This window comes from Venturia canescens, chromosome 5 (assembly GCF_019457755.1).
Source record: "Venturia canescens isolate UGA chromosome 5, ASM1945775v1, whole genome shotgun sequence".
Taxonomy (NCBI): domain Eukaryota; kingdom Metazoa; phylum Arthropoda; class Insecta; order Hymenoptera; family Ichneumonidae; genus Venturia; species Venturia canescens.
The window spans coordinates 16615577-16639604 of NC_057425.1; the positions used below are offsets into that span (position 1 = coordinate 16615577).

The 24028-nt window shown below is 33.4% G+C and overlaps 1 protein-coding gene across 1 annotated transcript; it reads right to left on the minus strand.

The window, feature by feature from the left end:
* Positions 1-3348: 3348 nt before the first annotated feature.
* LOC122410978 (ATP-dependent DNA helicase PIF7-like) lies at positions 3349-23565 on the minus strand. The gene is made up of 6 exons (XM_043419489.1): positions 23509-23565; positions 8035-8176; positions 6909-7213; positions 4705-6565; positions 3670-3763; positions 3349-3466 (listed from the first exon to the last, which is right to left on the minus strand). The coding sequence occupies exons 1-6, from the start codon at positions 23563-23565 to the stop codon at positions 3349-3351; spliced, it is 2577 nt and encodes an 858-aa protein (XP_043275424.1).
* Positions 23566-24028: the final 463 nt, after the last annotated feature.

The following is a 24028-nucleotide window of genomic DNA, read 5'->3' on the forward strand; positions in this document are numbered from 1 at the left end:
AAAAAAAAATTCGATAGAAAAAATTCTTCCATAAAAAAAATAATTCTATAAAAAAAATTCCATAGAAAAAACTAATCCATAAAAATATGATTTCAACACAACAATTGAGAAAAAAATTTACAAATCAAGAAATTATATTACAATAAAAATCCATAAATAAAAAAAAATATTCAAATGAAACGAGATCAAATACGCCACTCAAAAATGTGGTTAATGTAATAAATAATGAAACTCGTTAGAAAACATTTTAAACATCGATCCGACATTTTTCTCATCTTATTCTAAAAAATAAATAACTGAATGAATTGAATAAGTTTCCATCTGAGATACGTACAGCATTAAAATTTATGATATCAATTCGAGGCCAAGTATTTATTGACAATTCGGAATACTAATTCCTACGGAACACAACAGGAACTTGGGAAAAATTTCGTGAATCAAAAAATTTACCATTTAAGTTATGTACAGTTGTAAAATTTATGATATCAATTAGTGGACAAGTCTTTTATTAGGAATTCGCAATTTAACATTATAACATTATGGTTAATATTCTAAACCAGTAGTGTAATAGTATTAGAATAATTAATTTTAATACGCATTAATAATACTCGTCCGGCTCAATTCATTTTATGGAAATTAGAAGAACAATCAGTAACTATACAAAATCTTGAAATCTTGCTTTTTAACAATTAGAACGATGCCAACTCATTTTTTTAATAATCAGAACATATACGATTTTGTTTGAATGCGAGTTGAAAATACTCTTCCAGCCCAAGCAACGATAAAGTTAGAAGTTAGTTTCCGACAGCAGAAACTTATAAGGAAACCGAAGCCTTCCTGTCCATGACTTTTTGGTAAAATGCCTAATCCAAAAAAATCACATTAAAGGTAAAGCCATTTATTATTCGTTGACGGTAGAGACTGCTAAGAAAATCGATTCTTCTCTGACTTTCAGGACTTTCATGGTATTATTTACTACATTCGACGTCGATTGGATCGGTACAGATTTTGTTTAAATACGTGTTAAAAGTACTTGTCCGGCCCATCACTTTTCATTCAAATTGCTCATTCAAATAAAAATCAGGACTCTCCTCTAGAAATGATCGATCACAAGTTACATACAGAGAGAAGTGAGATTAATCTCAGGTAATTTTAACTCGACTGCACTGATTTAAAGAGAAATAGAAAAGGATTTTTTGTAATATACAAGGGAATGTATTGTTTGTTCAGTAAAAAAATACACTTTGTATAGTAAAAGTTTTCGAGCATCTAAGATAATCCCCCAGTTGATATTGCAATGACAACAATTTGTACGTTTCTCTTTATTTAGCGAACCAATTCTATTCGGTATAAGAACTACTATCTATTCGGTATAAGAACTATAACCTATACTATTGCTGAGACCATTAAGCTGATAATAAAACGCATTTTAATAAATTTGCAAGCGGATTCGGCCATACAATTCCATCTTGTTATGATCATGTACACAATTGTAACTCGTTAAATTATACGACAAAAGATAAGTACGCCACAAGGGTACCCTAGAACTCTGAGAGAAGTAAATTCTAGTGAATACTCTGTCTTGAAAAAGATATTTCGATAGTGAACACTCTGTCTTGAAAAAGATATTTCGATATATCGAAACTACCACGAATCGTTTTATTCAGAGATAATATAGTCTCGGCGAGAGCCTCGGGCCAGCAGACGACAGGGCTGTCAATGTACTTGCCCCGAGACTCTACCGAGTCTCTTGATGTAGAGCCTTTATCTGTTGCCGTGAATCGTTACCACGGAGCACCTGTCAGATGTCCGAAGTAAAGTGAGCGCGCAGCGTTAGTGTTTGTGCTCTTCTTTGATTTTTATTTGAATGAGCAATTTGAATGAAAAGTGATGGGCCGGACAAGTACTTTTAACACGTATTTAAACAAAATCTGTACCGATCCAATCGACGTCGAATGTAGTAAATAATACCATGAAAGTCCTGAAAGTCAGAGAAGAATCGATTTTCTTAGCAGTCTCTACCGTCAACGAATAATAAATGGCTTTACCTTTAATGTGATTTTTTTGGATTAGGCATTTTACCAAAAAGTCATGGACAGGAAGGCTTCGGTTTCCTTATAAGTTTCTGCTGTCGGAAACTAACTTCTAACTTTATCGTTGCTTGGGCTGGAAGAGTATTTTCAACTCGCATTCAAACAAAATCGTATATGTTCTGATTATTAAAAAAATGAGTTGGCATCGTTCTAATTGTTAGAAAGCAAGATTTCAAGATTTTGTATAGTTACTGATTGTTCTTCTAATTTCCATAAAATGAATTGAGCCGGACGAGTATTATTAATGCGTATTAAAATTAATTATTCTAATACTATTACACTACTGGTTTAGAATATTAACCATAATGTTATAATGTTAAATTGCGAATTCCTAATAAAAGACTTGTCCACTAATTGATATCATAAATTTTACAACTGTACATAACTTAAATGGTAAATTTTTTGATTCACGAAATTTTTCCCAAGTTCCTGTTGTGTTCCGTAGGAATTAGTATTCCGAATTGTCAATAAATACTTGGCCTCGAATTGATATCATAAATTTTAATGCTGTACGTATCTCAGATGGAAACTTATTCAATTCATTCAGTTATTTCTTTTTTAGAATAAGATGAGAAAAATGTCGGATCGATGTTTAAAATGTTTTCTAACGAGTTTCATTATTTATTACATTAACCACATTTTTGAGTGGCGTATTTGATCACGTTTCATTTGAATATTTTTTTTTATTTATGGATTTTTATTGTAATATAATTTCTTGGTTTGTAAATTTTTTTCTCAATTGTTGTGTTGAAATCATATTTTTATGGATTAGTTTTTTCTATGGAATTTTTTTTATAGAATTATTTTTTTTATGGAAGAATTTTTTCTATCGAATTTTTTTTTATGGTGGATTTTTATTGTTATATAATTTTCTGATTTATAAATTTTTTTCTTAATTGTTGTGTTGAAAAATTTTGTTATGGAATAGTTTTTTCTATGGAATTTTTTTTATAGAATTATTTTTTTTATGGAATAATTTTTTTTATGCAATTTTTTTTTATGGAATTATTATTTTTTTATAATGTCATCAACAAACAAGGAACCATCAATGTACTTGTCCCAACCTTTTTTTCCCTAGGGGAATTTTCACGGTTTGATATCACGTCTTTTTTCTCAAGAATTCTTCATTCTTGTTTTCGTGGCTATAGGATTTGAGTTTGTTCTGTTTGTAGTTATTTTTTATGATTATATACTCATGATGAAGGTATGATATGATATTGCGAAGTCTTTTCCACACCACCGCAGGGGTAGAGTTCTAGGCGCGTTTTTTTTTACGTGGTATCCCCAAGAGGCCTAATCCACATTTTCTCGCTTGCAAATTCGTTGCGAGTTCTACCGGAGTTGAACCTCTCTGTAAAATATGACTAACCCAACTAGGTTAATCGATGAGATTCCAAGATGACATGCTATAATGAAAATTAAAAATTAATTCTCCATCCTGCCTCATTTATATCTCAGTAATATTTTAAAAACTGTATTATTGACCGATTCACCACAATTGCAGTAGTATTTCACGATATGAGTGAGTCGCTGAATTTAATGCATGATTCATCGTCCAACAAGTTATGTGGCTTACCCAAATATAAATCCCGGTGCCTTTTTCCATATGCTTGTACCCAATACTCCAACTGATTTGTGTTTTATTGAACTAAAAATGTCAAAAAGAGAACCTGTAAAGTTCGATATGATTATATGATTAGTGTTCTATTGAATAAAAACTGTAAAAAAGAGAACCCGTAAAGTTCGATATGATTATCTATAATAGTTATTTCTATCTGGTAAAGATTCCTTTACACCTCATTTACACTTAACGAATCAATGGAAATATTAAACTTTATAGAATTACGAATGTTGTGATCAATTCACTCTCTCGACAGGAAAAATATATAAGAATTTTTAGCATTTACGGGCCATATTCTCTTTTCAATTGTGGTATCATCAACTTTTATCCAGGATGAACGACCATGGCGGATCATGCACGTATAATGACCTGTGGTGACATGTTCCCCATGATGAAATATTGCACTTACAACTTTAAATATATGTCCACACAATTTTATTTTAGAGCTCGGCACAACCTTGATTTTGCACTGTTTTTTTGTATTTTTACTCGTTTTCGGATCAACCGCCGGTAATGCTAAAACGACCACTAAAATCTTCGAGACCGAGCTCAAAGAGTATCGCACACTTCTTTCCATGGCAGGACAATTATCACAAGGGATGGTTGCTGATTTCCACTGCGCTAAACTACGATCAATTACTTCTTGAAAGGTTAATGTTGTTTTCGTATTGAAAACGTCTATAGTTAAAAAGTTTCTATGTTCCTCGTTCCGACTAGTTGTATATCTACAAGCTTTACAAAAGACTTTCGCCGAAATTTGACATTGTACATTGGCTTTGACGGATGATATGACTTCACATGCAGCATTGAAAAATTCTAATGCATTTCGTTGAATGGATTGTACGAATTTATCGCCAATATATTTCCGAACATCATTTATAGCGAAGGGGGGGTTATTTTTAGTTTTGTAGATTTTCAATGCAATTGATAAAGGTTTACAATCATCTACTTGTTGCATCAGTTTCACAATGGGCTCACAATTGAAAATACATTGAATGACGGCATTAGCATAACAAGATATGCCATCAACGTTCAAAAATCCGGTAAAAATATTTTCCTGCCGATCACATGTTACGTTATCTTGCATTTGCACATCAGTCAATCCTTTTGGTACGGCCCAAACAACATCGTGTGTTTTAGGTCCACGAGTATTGGGAATTTGTATACTGTCTAGATCAGGTCGATACAATTTTCTCAATCGGTTGTACTCACTAATACACATAGAATTAGCACGAATAGAATATGGATCGAAATTTATTAGATGTAAACCTTCAAGAGATGTAACTCGCGACAAACCGACATAAATTTGGCCACAGCTAAATATAGTGTTCGCGCAATCCATAACAACATATTTTAGACTTAATCCTTGACTTTTATGAAACGAAATAGCATAACTAACACACAAAGGAAATTGTCTCCTCGTTACGTAAACACCGTCGATCACTTCGAATTTAACGCTTACACGCTCTATATCATATTGCATACCATTTGTGAGTTTGATAGTGACTCCTTTAATTGTACTTCCATCCAAAGATTCAGAGACCGAAACTACCTCGCCAATCGTTCCATTAACGAGACCAATTGTGACATCGATATTACGTCGAAGCATAACTTTGGAACCGATTTTAATTGAAATCACCCTAGCGAGCCCGGCAGTTTGACTTATGTCATCCTCCCACCGATGTAAAATCTTCGTAACCCTATTTTTAAACGATGGTTTATCGATTAAATCTTCAGCAACTAAGTGGATTTCTTTTGACGGGATCCGATCTAACATTGCCTCGTTCAACACATCACACATGCGATTTGTAGGCATTAAACAAACTATGTCCGTTTGCAATGTACTTATATAATCGCACAACTCCTTAATTCTATCAGGAATATTCGAAGATGTTATTTCAATCTTTCTCGACTCTAACATTTGCATACTTTCGGTATCTATGCAACCCAAACGGATTTTTGAAAGCATTTCTCGGTACGATACGTCATTTTTCTGACGCATATTGATTGTTAGTTCATCGTACTTGAATAAACTGCCCCACAAATCGATGCTACTCAACGATCCAATTAATTTTTCAACCTTTTCTTTTGAAAGCTTTATAAACACTGGTTCCTCCCGAACAGGTGGCAATTGTAGAAGATCACCAAAAACTATAATATTTGTTTTCCCGAACCAGCCATTTTCAACGTCAGTGGTGTCAAAAATTTCAGTCAATCTAAGATGAATGTACATTAAAGTAATATTTGAGACCATCGATATTTCGTCAATAATTATCAGATCAACGTTTTTAAAATTATCCCTAATGACTTTCAAAGCTGCATCCGACAGCTCCCGATATTTCGGTGTACGATTATGTTCGACGGGCAGCTGAAGCAATCTATGTAAAGTTAATCCGTCAATGTTAAAGGCAGCTATCCCAGTGGGAGCAGTTACCGCCGAATCCTTGTTTTTCACTTGTCTAAGCCAACACGTTATGGTTTTTATCAAGAAACTTTTGCCTGTTCCACCCTCTCCGCTCACATATAATCTGAGTATTTCTCCAGAATTTATTGCATTGGTTACTGAGTCGAATATGCGTTTCTGATCTGCATTCAATTCTAGGATCATATCTGAAACATTTTTTTCCTTATGAGCTTCATTCGCGCCCAAATTAATAAAATCTTTCATAGCATCATCAGCCTCGATTGGATCGCACCCATGTGGAACCTTTTGGTTACCTGAATCTGGATTATTTTCTTGATCCTTTTCGATTTCATCTACTTTCTGTTGGATTAATTCTTTTATTTCTTTAGCATCTTTTGCAATTTCCGACAAACGCTCATGGTATTCAGCAGCCATTGGCAATGTCGCCTGTACGGAAAAATATGATTCAGTGTATGTTTTTGCAAGGAGTCTGGTGTAGGTGCAACTTGAGTTTAATATCTATATATTTATTCGCATAGGTTTTAATAGGATTGGAAGATACAAGTTTATGACGTTTTGGAGGGTTCTCAGGTGTCGCACTAATTGTAACAGAAATCTTTCGTTTTTTATTCTGCTCAGGAGTTTGGTACTGTGTCATTATTGAATTACCAAATGTTCTATCCATAAGTTTTTTAGTTTGAAAATTATTTCCACGATCAGAGTTTCCCCGTTTTGTTCCAAGCTTAGTGCAATTAGGTTTCGAAAATTCAAAAAATTCTTTATCCATAACCGTTTTACTTCCATCATTCAGACGATTAATAACGAACTTTTTTTCTCTCATTTCATCGCGTTTACTCTCCGTCAAAGTTGTGACTGCTAGAGGTATACATTTTCTGAGGCCGGAGCATGTTTTTTCTACTTTTGCTATAACGGGACATTCCAGTTCAGTCAGATTAGTTAACGCTCCTAGTCCTGTCAATGGTGGTATAGCAGAAAATGCATCATTACCATTAAGATGAGGATGCATCGTCTGCTGTGTTTGACACGAATTGGTTACGTGAGACTTTTTCGGTACGAGCAAAAGATTTCGTTCGTCTGGAGAATGGTTTTTACTAATAGTCAGCTTTTGACTTACTGTACCATTTACACAATCGTGAACTTTGGTTCTGCTTATGACTAGAGAATCTTGAGAGAGCTTATGGATTTGCCGTCGAGTTTTAGTAGTTAAAACTTTTTGCTTTCGTTTTTTTAATTCATTTAATGAACATATTCTAGTAGAATCTCCTTCTTTAACTATGCGAGGAAAATGACTGATTATTCCCGTGTCGAATATTTTCAATAAATGTTGGCGCATATTTTTAACATCATACTCTATTTTTTCCGGTTTTACACTAAAAAAAAGAGATGTCGCAAAAGCGATGGCAAATACACCGCAATCGTTGGAATTTGGTTGATTGGTCACGACTGGGAATTTCACGGGACGCCGATCGAACGGATAGTTCGGAAACAAACCTTCAAGATATGTCTTATGATTTTGATGCAACTGTTTTCTGTTAAGCGAATCATAAATGAAAATGGAGTGCGTATCATAATATGAACACACCCAATGCCCTCCTGCATTGTTGGGACCATCCGCGCTATGCAATATTTGAATATATTTACTATCAGCACTCTTTGCATCAATATAACGAGGCAATTGTACTTTCCATGTGCCTTGCATAACAAATTCGAAATTGGAATGTTCTGTTAAAAGGCAACCAAAAGTATCAATATGATCCTCGGTGAGCCACTCGCCACGGGCTATAATATTTCGATCTTCGGTTTTCAATTCATTCATAACCATTTTAAAAACAAATATTTAGTACCGCTATTAGAAACTTTCAGTTCAAATCACGCTGTAGATTTCGGTACATTACACGTAACAGCTCCTTGTATAGCGCTCGAAGCAGCTTTTAGTACAGCGCTAAAAGCAGCTTTCAGAATAACGCTAGAATCAAATTTTAGTGTAGCGCTAGAAGCAGCTTTTGATGTAGCGCTGGATGCAGCTATTGCAAAGCGCTTAAATAACAGCCGTTTGAAAATTTTGCAAAGGAATAATGTGAAATGAAAGAAGGCCTCTTCACGAAATGTCTCTGGAAGTTGCGAACACCTGCACACAAAAAAAATTGTACTGATTAGGTGTAGGCACATCAAGTTGGAGAATGCAGTGTTCTTATTTTTTTTTTTTTTTTCATTAGATAACGGTATTCAAGAAATGAATATTCAAGAAATGAAATATATGAGTATAAATGCGGAAATTAATCGTGACGAATTTTAAAGAACCGAGACAATTATGCGTGATCCATTTATTTCGAGTGGGAAAGCGAAAATGAACAAACTTATGGAAAGGAATCCTCTGGTTTATTTACCGTTGTACTTTGTCGTCGCAGATCGAAATTGTTCAAGATAAATCTTAATGAAAACAAATGTATTTTTCTATTCAATTAAACTCAATATGTGAAAAAGCAAAAAGAAACTAACTTGCAGAAAAGGTTTGAAAAAATAGTTAACAGAAGTAAATACTATGTTCAAACAGAATAACCATCAAGAACAGACTCCGATCCAGGATAACGATTGAACCTTTTCGATCTATGCTGTCACTACTAGAGATAAAGCTTGATCTTATGAAGCAGTTTGTCGAAGTTTTGGACAAAGACGGCGATTGTTTTCAATATTTAGGAGAAAAGTTTTCAACAATAAATACGTAAAATCAAAATAAAGAATTTTCGATAGATCACAAATTCGTAGTTTATTTGAAGACCATTAGACAAATGAACGGTACTAAGAAAGCAGCTTGGCAACATTTGAAATAGTGTATACTATTGGAGTGTATACTATTTTTCACCGCACATGCACTAAAAATTCAATCTTCCGATTTCGGAAAGTTGAACTTCCGACGCATGTGTGGTGAAAAATATTTTTTAGTTATTGTCAAAAACTTAAGTTGCTTGATGAATTTAAAATGGCAGTACGTACCAACTCATCTCAACTACATTCCATAAAACCTTCGAAATATAAGTGAAGAACACGGAATCAAGAGACTCGGTAGAGTCTCGGGACAAGTACATTGACAGCCCTGTCGTCTGCTGGCCTGAGGCTCTCGCCGAGACTATATTTTCTCTGAATAAAACGATTCGCGGTGGTGGGGGTAAAATTGGCATGTGATTTTCTTTAATTGCAAAGCTCATGAGTTATGTACGGCTTTGAAAATTGAACTTTTAGCTAATTAAGAAGTTCTCTGTCGAATGAGTCCAAAATCAGCATGCTCGGTGTCGTAATTTCTGAGAAAAAACTTTGCACGGGCTTAAGATTATGCAAAAGTTACTAACACATTCAGGATTTTACGGATCTGTATACGCGTACTCCAACCGCTACAAACATAGGCCTCTTGGCCCCCATGATCACCAATCCCTGGTGAGAGAAATTTTGTTTTAACCAATGAAGAGTGAGAGAATTTTTGGGCCAATGACATTCAAGAAGAAGAGCAAGGAAGTTTGGCGGAAAGCTAAAAAGCTCGAGAGCTCGAAAGTACTCGAAAGTCACCAGGTGAAGTTTCACGTCATGTTGACATTTGGGGTTATGATGTTATGAAGTGCGTGCGGGACAATAAAAATAATTTTCACGTCATCTAACGAAGTGCATATTGATATTTATTTTGTTAAAACTTGTGGAATACTAAACCGGTATAAAAGCGGCCGCCTAAATGTAGACTTTGATCTGTGTGTGAAAATAAAAAATATAAAAAAATGCGCGATGCATATGTCAACGAAACTTTTCAAGATTTCATTATTTCATTCGATTGGAAGTGTCAACTAAGATAATCTTTCAATTAAACCAGAGTGCGCGGAATATTGTTCAGTGTAAATATATCGTCAGTTGCGTGATTATATATCATGTGTAATTATGTAGGTTATATATAAGAGTTCCCTTTGATAGCTGTGTGGTAACGAACCGGCCGGGATTTGACGTTACGAAGTGCGGGACATATGTAACAAACGTTCGCATGGTTAGTGAATAATATAAATAAGGCAAATGAATTTATCAAGAATAGGTCTGGAAGTTGTAAGGAAAAATGTTCGTCAGCCTATAACGTCAAATTTTCTTTTTGCGATCTGAAATATCATGGTTGATAATTAATAATACAAGAACACACGGAACTGTTAGTATATATAATGTGAGAAACTCCAATCGAATAAATGTTTTCTAATTTATTTTTTGTGTCATCATTATTTTTGAATATTCCCATATTTTGCTTCCTATTGAGTCTGGCTCTGCTCTTTCCGATCCTTGTTTTGATTCCATCGGTTTGCAGCGGATCGATACATATTATTAATTGGTTGCCTAATATGTGTCTTTTCATTTTCTACCATTTCTTCATGCTGATTGTGGTAACCTGATTCAAGTGGTTTCCAACTATGATCATTATTCGCACATTTTGTATATCAGATTCTCAAAACAGTTTCTGGTGTTGATATAAGTGTAGTTATACTTTTTCCACCTGGCCTGTCGAGTAATAAATTTTGAAACTTGTTCCAAAAAGTCTTTGGATGCTTTTTTTGCTGATAATATGAAAAGTTAAATCTTCGGAATGCGGTAGGAAAACACAAATTTTGACAACAATACTTATGAAATAACGTGTATGTTGAGTATTCCTATTCTGCAAACTGCAAATGTGGAATTATTGGTGAAAACATTCATTACGATAAGTGTACAGTTGCTCAGTTTTGGATGCGATTGAGTATAATGCCTGCCAACATCATGGAAACCTACAGAATTTCTGAATGTTATGTGCGCTATGTCATTTTAATGTAACATCATGACTTCTAACACCCTTTCACTATAATACTATATATTTGGATCACTGAAATACAGCAAAAATCTGCAAACTATAAAATTTATATATTGTGCCATTCATTTTACTTTTTGACTCTCACCGTGAGATAAATATGAAGTGAAAGATTCATTATAAAAGTCTTCAGTTGCTCATTTATGGATGGATTTGAAATTGCTGTCTTCCAAACTAATTGCGCAGATACATTGAATCGCAGCAGATACCGGCGAACTTTGAAATTTCTGTGGATAAGTATATGTGCTAGTATCACCCCCTATCTTTGATTATAGTAATATGGAATGGAATTTTGTTCAGCAAGTTCTAAAGTGTTTCTTTTCAAATAGTATTGAAGTTTGTATTACTGCGGTATGGAGTGAATACCTTCAAACTTTGATATTTTTGTGTCGCAGCATGTGTGCCAATCATTTTAATTTTTTACTCCAACCGTAACATGTAATTTCAAAAATTCATCACAAAAGTTTTCATCTTTACTATTTAACTTCATTTTCTTTTTTCTAAATTCCATGCTAAATTTCTTAATTTCTAAATTTATTTCTAAATTATCCTGAAATGAAATTGTTTTCCTCCACAACCAATGCAGATACCTTAAACGTCTTTGATTTCCGTTGCTCTGTAGAATTAATTACCCTCAGTTTTTTTTGCTTCTTTGAGTTCTGACACAATAAATGTTTTCGGGTGCCTTTTTTCCGCAACTATCAAACTGTAGATAATTGGATCTCAGCGGCCACTTGCAAACTTTGGAAATATATTTCATCGGGGGTATGTTTTGGATGACACGAAAACGTCTAGATTCAGAATGCAAAAGCGACATTTAAAAATGGCCAATTCTGTTGGATTTGTTGTGTCTTCAATTTGATCTGTCTTTCCTCTTTTCCTTTCTTTTCACTAACGTTATAAGCCGGAAATCATATCTCAGCCCGCAACACGCATTGCTACATGCTCTTGAGTTTCCAATGGACAAAACATATTAGAAGACAAGGAGAAAAATCACCAAAGTCCAAGAACAAACCTCTATCGAAATATTTCCAGTACAATTTTAACGAAATTTAGGTCTTTTTTCGTGGAAACCAACGTTATAAGCCGAAAATCATATCCCGGCCTCCAACCCACTTTCGACCGTGCTCTTTGGTTCCTAATTGACAAAACATATTAGGGTACAAGGAAAAAAAGCGCCAAAGTCCAAGAACAGACCTGTGACGAAATATTTCCAGTAAAATTTTGACGCAAAATAGGTCCTTTTTCGTGGAAACCAGCGTTATAAGCCGAAAATCATATCCCGGCCTCCAACCCGCTTGCGGCCGTGCGCTTAGGTTTCTAATTGACAAAACATATCAGAGTACAAAGAAAAAAAATTGCCAAAGTCCAAGGACAGACCTGTGCCGAAATATTTTCAGTACTATTTTGACGAAAAATAGGTCTTTTTTCGAGAAAACCAACGTTATAAGACGAAAATCATAAATAATCCATAGAAATTCAAACTAAAATCCTATAGTCAACTGAAAATAAATAAGGAACTTTTGAGAAAAAAGACGTAATATCAAACCATAAACTTCCCCTAGGAAAAAAAAGGTTGGGACAAGTACATTGATGGTCCCTCGTTTGCTGATAATTCCATCCATAAAAAAAACTTGAAAAAAAATTTTTTTTAAATTGTAAAAAAAATTATTTTATAAAAAAAATTACAGAACAATTCGAAAAAAATTTCACAAATCTTGAAAAAACATTATATTAAAACAAAAACTAATCTGTATCTATTTTTTAAAGTGTCAAAAGAATCAAATAACAAGTAAAAAATAAAAAACCGAAAAATCGCGCTTGAAATAATTTTGGAAACCGATGCCTCATTCTTCTTATTTGATTCGAACAGCTAAATCAACTGAAAAAAATTCCATCTAATTTACGTGCGGCATTAAAATTTATTATATTAATTCGAGGCCAAGTATTTTCTAATGAATTGAAAAAAGTTACCACTTGAATTACGTGCAGCATTAAAATTTATGATATCAATCGGTGGACAAGTATTTTATTAGTAACTCCAAATTTTGACATTATTAAATTCTTCTAAGAAGCTTTTAAATCCAAAAAAAATCACATGAAAGCTAGTCATATGTTACTCTATGGTGGCAGAGACTTATAAGAAAATCAATTCTTCTCAGACTTTCAGGATCCTCTGGTATTATTCACAAAATTCGACGTCGATTGGATCGATACAAATTATGTTTAAATATGTGTTAAAAGTACTTGTCCGGCCCATCACTTTCCGTTTAAATTGTTCATCGCAATAATAATCAGTGCTTGTCTAGAACTGATGGATCACAAGTATCCATGCAGAGGGAATTGAGAGAATTATCTTCAAGTAATTTTTACGTAATTGCACTAATTTAACCCTCTCAGACCGAGACCTATTTCGCGTTGACGGAAAATGATTCCCTTCATAATTTTATCTCAAAATACTTTCTAGTTTCCGAATCCATTGTGATAGTTCAGTTTTTTTGTTGGGAAATATGAATTTTTGAATGTTCGCTACGGGCAGCACCAGGTCCTTGGGGAGCAAAATCAGGAAAATTTACGAATGAATCTAGCACCAAATATCTTAAATACATAATGTTAGCTTCCCTTTGAAAGGAACTAACGTTTGGAGTACGAAAAAAAATGTGTACTCACTTTTCTTTTGCGATAACTAAAGCACCTTTTCATACAACGCCAACTCAACATGAAACGCCGAATTCATATTGATATTTCGATGGGTTAAAGCAGTTTATCTCTTGGTTTAGGAGTTTCTATGGTGCAATCTAACGTTGCTTGATGGAAATAGTCAGTTAAAACCCCGACCTTACTGACCGATGCAGTTTTATTGGGCCTGGAAGCGCGTGTTGCGTAGAAGCAACATACGGTCCGAGAGGGTTAATAAAAAAAGCAAAGAAATTGTTCCGCAATATACAAGGGATATTATTGTCCATTGATAAATGAAAATAATTGTACATAATATATATGTTCAAGTTTAAAAAATAACTCTCCAGTTTGTATTCAATGACGGCAATTTTTGCTTCTCAATTATTCTTCCAGCGAACGAATTCCATTCGGAATAAGAACTAACCTATACTACTATTAAGAACATTAAACTGATAATGAATCGCATTTCAATAAATGTTTAACCGGATTCTGCCATACAATTCCATTTTTTCATGATTGATTTTTATTTAAATGAATAGTGATGGGCCGGACAAGTACTTTTAACACATATTTAAACATAATTTGTATCGATCCAATCGACGTCGAATTTTGTGAATAATACCAGAGGATCCTGAAAGTCTGAGAAGAATTGATTTTCTTATAAGTCTCTGCCACCATAGAGTAACATATGACTAGCTTTCATGTGATTTTTTTTGGATTTAAAAGCTTCTTAGAAGAATTTAATAATGTCAAAATTTGGAGTTACTAATAAAATACTTGTCCACCGATTGATATCATAAATTTTAATGCTGCACGTAATTCAAGTGGTAACTTTTTTCAATTCATTAGAAAATACTTGGCCTCGAATTAATATAATAAATTTTAATGCCGCACGTAAATTAGATGGAATTTTTTTCAGTTGATTTAGCTGTTCGAATCAAATAAGAAGAATGAGGCATCGGTTTCCAAAATTATTTCAAGCGCGATTTTTCGGTTTTTTATTTTTTACTTGTTATTTGATTCTTTTGACACTTTAAAAAATAGATACAGATTAGTTTTTGTTTTAATATAATGTTTTTTCAAGATTTGTGAAATTTTTTTCGAATTGTTCTGTAATTTTTTTTATAAAATATTTTTTTTTACAATTTAAAAAAAAATTTTTTTCAAGTTTTTTTTATGGATGGAATTATCAGCAAACGAGGGACCATCAATGTACTTGTCCCAACCTTTTTTTTCCTAGGGGTACAATTCCGTCTGGGAATAAGTGAAATGGAGAGTCGGTATCCAGGAAGATGGAGTTTCAACATTATAGCAAACTGTGAAGATTTTGTTAGACTCTGATAACGTGAGATAATATAGAGAGAAAGATAAACTCGCTACATAGATCGCCACATTTAAGGAGAAAAGAATTCATTACAAAAGAAGAATGACAAGATTAAAGAAGTTTTTTTCGCATGATATTAATTTAGCAATTGCGTCTCTTTCATCATTCAATTGAGCAAAATTCATTCCAAAGGAAAATCATGTCTGTGATTAAATTAAGCGAAATCTATTCTAAAAGAAAATCATGTCGGTGGTTGATCAATTAACAGGAAAAAGTATGCTCCTATGGATTTCCCACACTTATTTCCATAAGAAGATTAGTAAATTGTTTCAGTCACTTAGGGTTGTGCCACACTTTAGTCGGCAAAATCATCAAAGCTTTGAAGGATCGACTTCAAAAATTTTTTAACGTGACAGGAGAAGGCCATGTTAATGCAGTTGCGGCTGCTTCACACTCATTTTCCAAATTGAGATAGCTGCATTGTTCAAGTTCATCCGCATAACAACATTTTTTTCTCATAATAAAGGTGCAATGTCCGAGCAATCACAATTATCTTATTTTGTGGCTACGTTTATTCCTAAATTCACAAAAGAAAGTTTCTTGCATCCAACTGAACATGCTATGAATAGTTGATATATTAATGGTTGATTGAATTTATTCAGACATTAGAAAAAAAATAAAGATAAATGACAATAATTATATCAAAAGAGATTTTACTCCATATGAGCATCTATTTGTTGGCAAAATCTGTGCAAGTTTCAATTTTACAATCCTTTCAAAGTTTTAACATTCGATAAACATAAGTATTAGTCGTAGGAAAACATCGATTTCCTTGAAAATCGTTATCACAAATGGAATTCCTATGTTGTGTTGAAAAATATTTTGTTCTCACTCTTGTGCCCGTACATCGCACTCATTAAAACAAATTAAGCACTCTCAGCGCAAACGCAGCAATGGCGAAATATCGATGCTCCCGAATGAGCTCATCGACCCTCAATGTCAACATCGAAACTTCCAGAAGGAAATCTAGGTTATATTCGCACGAAAAGGGGAAAACCCCCAAATCTATAAAATTATCGACTAACCCAAAATTCGACAGTCTTTGACGAGAATTGTAACGATTGGTCTCGAGGCAATAAAACCTCGAATTTGTAACTTCTTAAATAAACTTATAGTTAACTTATTGTAAAAGTATCGAGTTGGAGTTCAGCTTTTTGGCCTAAATCCCTTAAATACTCGTCCTTGATAACTCGTCCCTTCGCGACGGTCTTCGCGGACACAACATCACTTTTTTGTTTATTTATCAAAAATCATTTTTCCCCAAATTTTTTTGTTATTAGGAAATATTTTTTCTCTAATTTCTCCTTCACTCCTTTTTTTATTAAAAAATATCATTTTTCTATACTCCTGATATCAAAAAATCTTTGATAATCAAGAAATATTGTTCCGCTCATTTTGCTGATTATTCAGAGCTCTAATTATTTTGTTACGCAGTTTTATAGTAATGGTGGTAAAATCGTCAATACCGTATCCTCTTTTCCTCGTTATTTCCATTATCTTTTGTGTTGTAGAAATATAGGCATGATCTTAACCCGCCGTATGAACACTGGGTTTTTAACCGGTTGACTGGTATTGGATCATATACCCCCGAAAAATGTAAAAAATAAGGGTTCAGGGTGAAATTTGTTAATTTTTCACTGCGAAAATTTCATGCTTTATCACATGAAAATGGAATCAGCAGCCTTGAAAACCCTCAGAAATAAATTATCGTGATTTTCAGTAACATATTGGCTCGTACCAGTTTTGGCACAAAAACTGGAAAAAAGCTCACCAGTCAACCGGTTAAAAGAACAGTCGAAATTTCAAACTCGAAATTCTCTCTTATGAATAGAGGGCGGGCTTTAAATTTAAAACAACGGTCTTAAATTTCAGGGTTTGGTAGCTGCTGAGCCATGTTAGTAGACACTCCAATAAGTGACCCAGAATTTTTTCAGATTTTTTGGAAGTCTAAAAAACGTTGTAAACTCGACTATTTCCTAAAATACCCAGTGTTCATACCGTGCAACGGAAAATATAGAGTTCACGCGGTGGGTTAAATGTAGAATGCTAAGGCCTTAGTAAATTTTAAAGCAACTTTTTTGTTTTTGACGTTGCCGCTGTGGGTGAACTTAAACCCGGATTATTCCAGGAATTTTAGCACTGAAAATGGGTGGCTCCGCAAAAAATCCTAATAATTGATTTTTTGATTCGATTATATCAGAGAGTGTCTCCTAAGTACAAAACCAAGTTTCTATTGTCCAGAACCGCGAAAATTAGCCGCCATCTTTAAAAAACGCTTATTCGCAAATATCTCTGAAACGGTTAATACTATTGAAAATATCTGGTGTTTGTTAAAATGATGCCGTGTTTGTTAAAAAATTTGTATAGCAATATTTTAGTTATAGAAAGAAGAGTTTTATTACGGGGTTTTATTTTTCATTGCAATGATAATGTGAACAGTTATTTTTAAGTAATGAGTCAGGTTTTGGAGAGTTTTGGAAAGTGAAAGCCATTTTTTTTCTAGAACGATTTTCCATACCTTATGTTTAATTAATAAATTTTTGACAAGGAATTGTGTATGGTGCGACGTTGTGGCATTTAACATAACTTGAATTATGGAATTTTTTTGCAAATTAATTTGCAATAATTTTTCGGATAACCAAAAAATTATTAAATATAAATTCAATCAATACGAAAATTAAATTTTCACCTGTTTGAATTGATATTTGAGGTCATTAAAGTAAAATTATGTACCAAATTTTGAATCCAGAATAAAATCTGGGGTAACAAATTTAAATATTGAATATTAATTCCCGAATTAAAATTCGGAAGAATAAAAGTTATCTACCAAATTTAAGTTTGTTCAAATGTGAATAAAACTTAAACTTTCATTCAAGAATTTGGATATAGGGTGCTGGTTTCCATTTTAGAATTAAAATTGGTACATAATTTTAATGTACCCAAATTTCAATTCAGCATTACAAATTAAACTCGGAAATTAAAATTCGGTACATAATTTTTAATAATTTCCAGGCGAGAATTAAAATTGGTACATATTTTTAAACTCGATTTCGTTATACTTCAAATTTTGATTCGGGAATAAAAATTTGGTACATTATTTTAATGACCCAAAATTTTTATTCGTTATTAAAATTTTGGGAATAATTTTGATGACCCCAAATTTTTATTCCCGAATTGAAATTTGGTCCATTATAATTAATACCCTAATTTTAATACCGCATCTTTATTCCTATCATTCCGGTTTGTTCAACCTATACCCGTTGGTCAAGAGGAATAGAGAAACTAGATCGGTTTAGTTGTTCTGGGTGTAAAGTACCGTTTACGTGTATTTTAACACTGGTTTTACTGCACCGGGTGTTACTAAACCAGAATAAAAGCGCTGTGTAAACGTAATTCATTAGTGTATGGGAAGGCCCTGTTGCCAGCGGAATAGAAACGTTCGTATTTTATAGACTCGCTGAGAGTTCACTAGCGATATACGGCTGGCTTTTGCTTTCAATATTTGTTTAGATTTTATTCGCAGGATTGTTTGTTCAATTAATCAATTCACCTCAATTATTTAAACCTAAAAATTTAATTACATCACGTTTTCGTTGATCATTTGGTAAAAAATTTCAATTGAACGATAATAATAATTCAATGTACAGGAACCATCATGTAGTGAAAAAGATTCCTCATAATGACTTATCAATGAAAATTATCTGTTAAAAATTGATGCTACATTTTTAATATTTTTAGTTGATAAAATAATAATGAACAATGGTGATAAGCAGCAATATAAATTAAAAGCTCATATTCAAACCAAAATCCCATTTAACGTTTTTGCAATTACTGAATAAGAGTTTATAAAAAATGAAAAAGTTGATTTTTTTAAATTGTATATAAAAATAATAATCAACAATGGTGATTAATTGAAAGCTCATATTCAAACCAAAATCCCATTTAACGTTTACAGAATAAGAGTTTATAAAAAATGAAAAAGTTGATTTTTTAAAATTGTATATAATACAAACAATAATTCATATATCAATGAAAACACAAGATGTGAAGACGTTAATGGAATACTTCATGAACAAGCTCACACCAGATAGCGATTGCACCGGTTGTAACACAATTATAATTTGACATAGAGAATTAGCTACGAAAAGGCAAAAAATTTATCACTGTTCATATATCTCAGTACCATCCTGTGTTTATTTTATTTTTGATATAAGGAACTTTACCGTCAAGTTCATGATAATCCTGAGTGCTCTTCGAAAGCTTGATCAATTTGACCAACTTGAAAATTGACAAACAGAGACATTCCGGAATATGAAAAGTTTCATCGGTTGACTGATTAAAATGCAAATTCGACATTACCAAACTATACCGACTGTTGTTGGTAAACCTATTATGTATTGAATGTTTTAATAAGTCTATTATTATGACTCACTAGGGTTGAGCAAATTTGTTCTACAATTTGTTTATTGTTCTGACTTGAATATACTTTGAGTACGATTATCATAAAGTAAACTTCTTATCATAAATATGGCAAAACTAGAACTTTTAACAAATCTGTGCGTAAAATTGTAAGTTATTGTAGCTCACAGCAAACACTATTTTGTCAAAACAATAACTTCCTTTGATTATCAAAGAAAAGTAAGGGGTTGATTTTTCTTTAAATTGATTTGAATTAAATTTCACTCATGTTTATTTGCTGCAATGGTATCTTGTGCATATGAGTTTTCAATCACCCTAAACAAATCAAATGTGTGTGAAAACTGTTACTGAAAGACAGCGATAAAACTTTATTTGCTATTCATCTAATTACAAAGTGGCAGGGGCTCGCACCAGCTGTTTTTTTAAATTAACATCATGCCACTATTAACAATTGTTAATATTTTGTTTTTTTTTTCATTCTTCACACTATACACTTTTTACCACGCTCAATGTAAAAAACAAACAAACTAGAAAAGCTGAATCACAGTTCTTTATAAAACAAAATCAATGGTATATTTTTCATTGAGAACACCGCATAGAGAAATTCATAAGGGCTTACTTCTATAAATACAACCTATTTTGACAGCAGGAACTTGGAATGCAATTGAATTGTACCTGATCAGAGACTATCAATTGTAATGAAAAATCACGCACTCTTGCTCAAATTGGAATCCAGCAATGAAAGACTTATTATTAATCATTTACAGCATTTGTAGTACATGAAATATGAGAATCCTTTAATTAACTAGAAGCTAATTCTGTTTGAACACAATCATTGATACAAATAATTCTCCATACCTTATATCGAAGACAGAACTTTTCCGTAACAGGCTTATATCAGGTCCTGATAATAAATTTACAACAATCAGACAAGGTAAAGAATAAAATAGAAGGTCTTCCTGGTTTTTGCATAAAACATAAATCCCCTGTAGATAAATAGATCATTGTTATAAAGAACGATGGTATGAGATATGGACAGACCACGCTTATTGGCAACCGTTACATATCTCGATCGCGTAAAATATATGCAACTTTAGTAAAAAGAAAAACAAACATTAGTAAAAATAATTATCTGTACCTTGAATTGAAGAAAAACCTTTTCCAAAACAGGCTTATGACAGGTCCCGATAACAAATTTGCATTAAGAGACGGTGAAGGATAAAATCAGAGGTCTTCTTGTTGGTTGGTTATTAAGAGACGATGAAGGATAAAATCAGAGGTCTTCTTGTTGATTGGTTATTAAAGCACAAAACAAATCACCTGGTATAAACAATTAAAATAAAATAAGATATTCACAGACCACGCTTATTGACACTCGTTACATCTCTCGATCACGTAAAATAAACATAATTTGAATGTGAAACGATTTTCGATGTCCACGAAAATAAATAAAGATGTTTCTATGAAGAATTAGGATTAGATGATTGAATTTTTCTGAAGAAGAGAAAGAAAGGATTTATACAATTATATAAATAAATACTTACAAATTGTTTTACACTATTATTACATCACAATATCACAAATAAATGCAGTCTCGATTTTCTCACACGGAAGAAAGTTAATGAGTTTTCATAGGTTAACAAAAGCCACTATATGACGAAGAAACTTTTTTCATATTAGGTCAGATTTTTTCCGACAGGAGGCGAACGAGAAATTTTTAATTTGTAAGAGGGAAATAGGTATGATGCAGATTCGATAGAGAGCAGGTCGAAAGTCCTCGTGGCGCCTCTAATGTCATAAACTATAAACTTTTACGGTGGCACTTTCAATACTTTGATTGAATAACCATAATCGATCCTTGGCCGAAGCGGATAATCCAGTGGCCAGGCTAGACTCATGTACCGGGTTGCCGGGAGTATAGCCAAACAGAAGAAGAAGAAGAATAACCATAATAATAATGTAATGTTATAATAATACAATAATGATGATAAAAGATCCCCAAAAACTTTCACTTTTCATCACTAGTGGCACGGTAGTCTATTTGCACCGTCCTTATACTAAACTCCAATCCCGAGATCGGCATTACTGTTTTTTTTAATGATATATATTAGCAGGATTGCGAGACGAGAGAGAAGAAAGTGCGAAGCAGTATGCGAATTAGTACAAGAGAGTGGATTACAATGAGGAAGAATGCGAGAGAGTACAAGTGAGAGCAGGAGGGGGTAAGAGAGTACAAAAAGGTACAAAAGAGAGAAATATAGTGTGCAAGACAAAAAAGAATGCCAATGAGTGGTAAATAGTGCAAAAGAGTGCGGAAGAAGCATGCATACTCGATTTCTCTTCTCGAGTGAGCGCTTAGATCGATATAATCGAATTGCAACAAACGTTCTCAATAAAATTCCTATCACCACCAAACGAATATTTTTCGATTACAATTTATTAGAATACAATCGGTTTTACAACAACCATTCCAACCATTCCAATGTAGACTGTGCGAAAATCGATTTTTGAAATTTATTTTAATTAACCACTGATTCTGACTATTCGTTATAAATGTATGCTGATTATTTACCACATTTCTATCGTTTTTTCCTATCTCCAATAGGTAGGGTCTAAATAGGCTCAAAATGGCTTGTTTTCATGCATAGCCACAGATTATGTTGACGGTTATGATTCCCAAGAAGTGTTACGGAGTGTCATTTAAATTATGATTTATAATAATGTAGCCAGCGATTGAAAAGTGCTTGTTTAATAAATATTTTATACTATTATTTTGTTTGTTTATTACCACGGGACCATTAATCGAGCATTTGATTTAATCGTGCGTACAAGCGATTGCTCGGAATAATAATTTGATAATCGTAATGTATCCACAATAAAGGAACTAGAATTTAAGTATCTTTGCAATGTGGTTGTTTTCGATGAAGTTACCATCTGTCGGTAAAAAGTGATCAGTAAATGTCAGCGCGTGGTAGGGATTCCCCGCTTTCTCTTTGTCGTCACACATTTCCTCTTTAACAATTGTTTATTGATAGTTTGTTCGCTTAACGTCACTTTTACTTAACTTATCGAATTAAACTTCTCACTTCAACTTACTAATATGCAATGAAACACTACACTTTAACTCTGAGATCGGCATTACTGATGTTTTCAATCAAGATATTATAAAATTGTTACTAAAATATCTGTCACTTTTTGAAAGGGGCACTGGTACCCCTTTTAACTGGTTTAAACGGGTTTCTACTACCTTGGGCCTTACTAAACCAAAATAAAAATGCTGTGTAGGCGTAGTCCTCGACTGACGTTGCAATTGTAGCCGATCATGAGCGCCCTAGATGGCTGATGTTAGAATCATGGGCACTACCTACACTGCTTTTTTCAACATAAAAAGTTTCTTTTATTTTTACAACTGTACTTTTTACCTTTACTTGCATTACTTTAATTGTTTACGTTTAATTACGTTTTATATTTGTACCTTTTTCGTCTAAAAATATCGTAGGAAAGAATGATTGCAATTTTTATGGTAAAGAGGCAAATCAGGTTTAATAATCAATATATTACAAAACTTTCGTGTTATTTCGTTTATAGCTTTTTTGTTAAATTTTCATCTAACATGAAAATGGAAAAGATGTGAATGAATTTTTGCAGTAAGGAACAAACAGCCACAGAATAGAGCGAAAGCGTGCAAGAGTGCGGAAGAGAGCGAGAAAGTATGACCACAGAATGCAATTGGAGAAAACGGCCATTATTACTGTTTTAATGTAAACAATTCACATAAATTACTTTCACTTATGGCCATTTTCTCTGACGCGTTTCACACTCGCTCAGTTCAATTTTTTAGGATGAATTAAGTTTAAACTCGGTTTTCATCCTATCTCGAAACTATATGAAAAAAATTGAACTGAGTTTGAACCGCGTCGGAGAAAATGGCCATTAATGTTTATTTCGATTGTTGAAGATAAACGTAACAATAACGCTCGATATTAAAAATGCCATCTGGTGAGAAAATTTTTTCAAACTCACACTCCCATCTTGAAGGGTCATACTTCCGCGTTTCATTTCGAATCTACCCTGCGCCATCAACAGACGTATCAAAGTAAGGAGTGTTCGTTGAATTTTTATTTAATGAATAGTTCATTCCTTTCAGCAATGATATTAATTGTAATGTTCATTTAATTGCAAGAAAAGAAAAAGAATGGACGAGGATCGCGAGCGTCGGGAGTGTAATGTGGGCGGCAGTGAGCCACCACGAGGTGATAACGATCTGGACCACCAAGGAGACCACGGAGGGCCGCCAGATAATGGCCAGCAGAGCGGGCAGCAACATCGGCCGCAACAAACCGGCGAGGAGCAGAGAAAAAGTAAGGAGAAATATTTATTAATTAACATTAATTAATAATACTTTAAAGACCCTCAAGTCGTTAAGATGCCAGTTTGTCTTAAAGTTTCGCATTTTTCATTCCAGAACGAGGCACACGAGCGGGATGGCGGGTTCGTGAGGCCAAAAAAATCGATTTCATCGCGCGTTTGAACGAACGCATAG

Coding starts and splice junctions, on each gene's coding strand:
- LOC122410978 (XM_043419489.1), bottom strand. CDS start 23,565: ATGGCGCAGGGTAGATTCGAAATGAAACGCGGAAGTATGACCCTTCAA. Junction 3,764..4,704: donor TGCTAATGCCGTCATTCAAT/GTATTTTCAATT, acceptor CGAACTTTACAG/GTTCTCTTTTTGACATTTTT. Junction 3,467..3,669: donor GCACCGGGATTTATATTTGG/GTAAGCCACATA, acceptor CGATTAACCTAG/TTGGGTTAGTCATATTTTAC.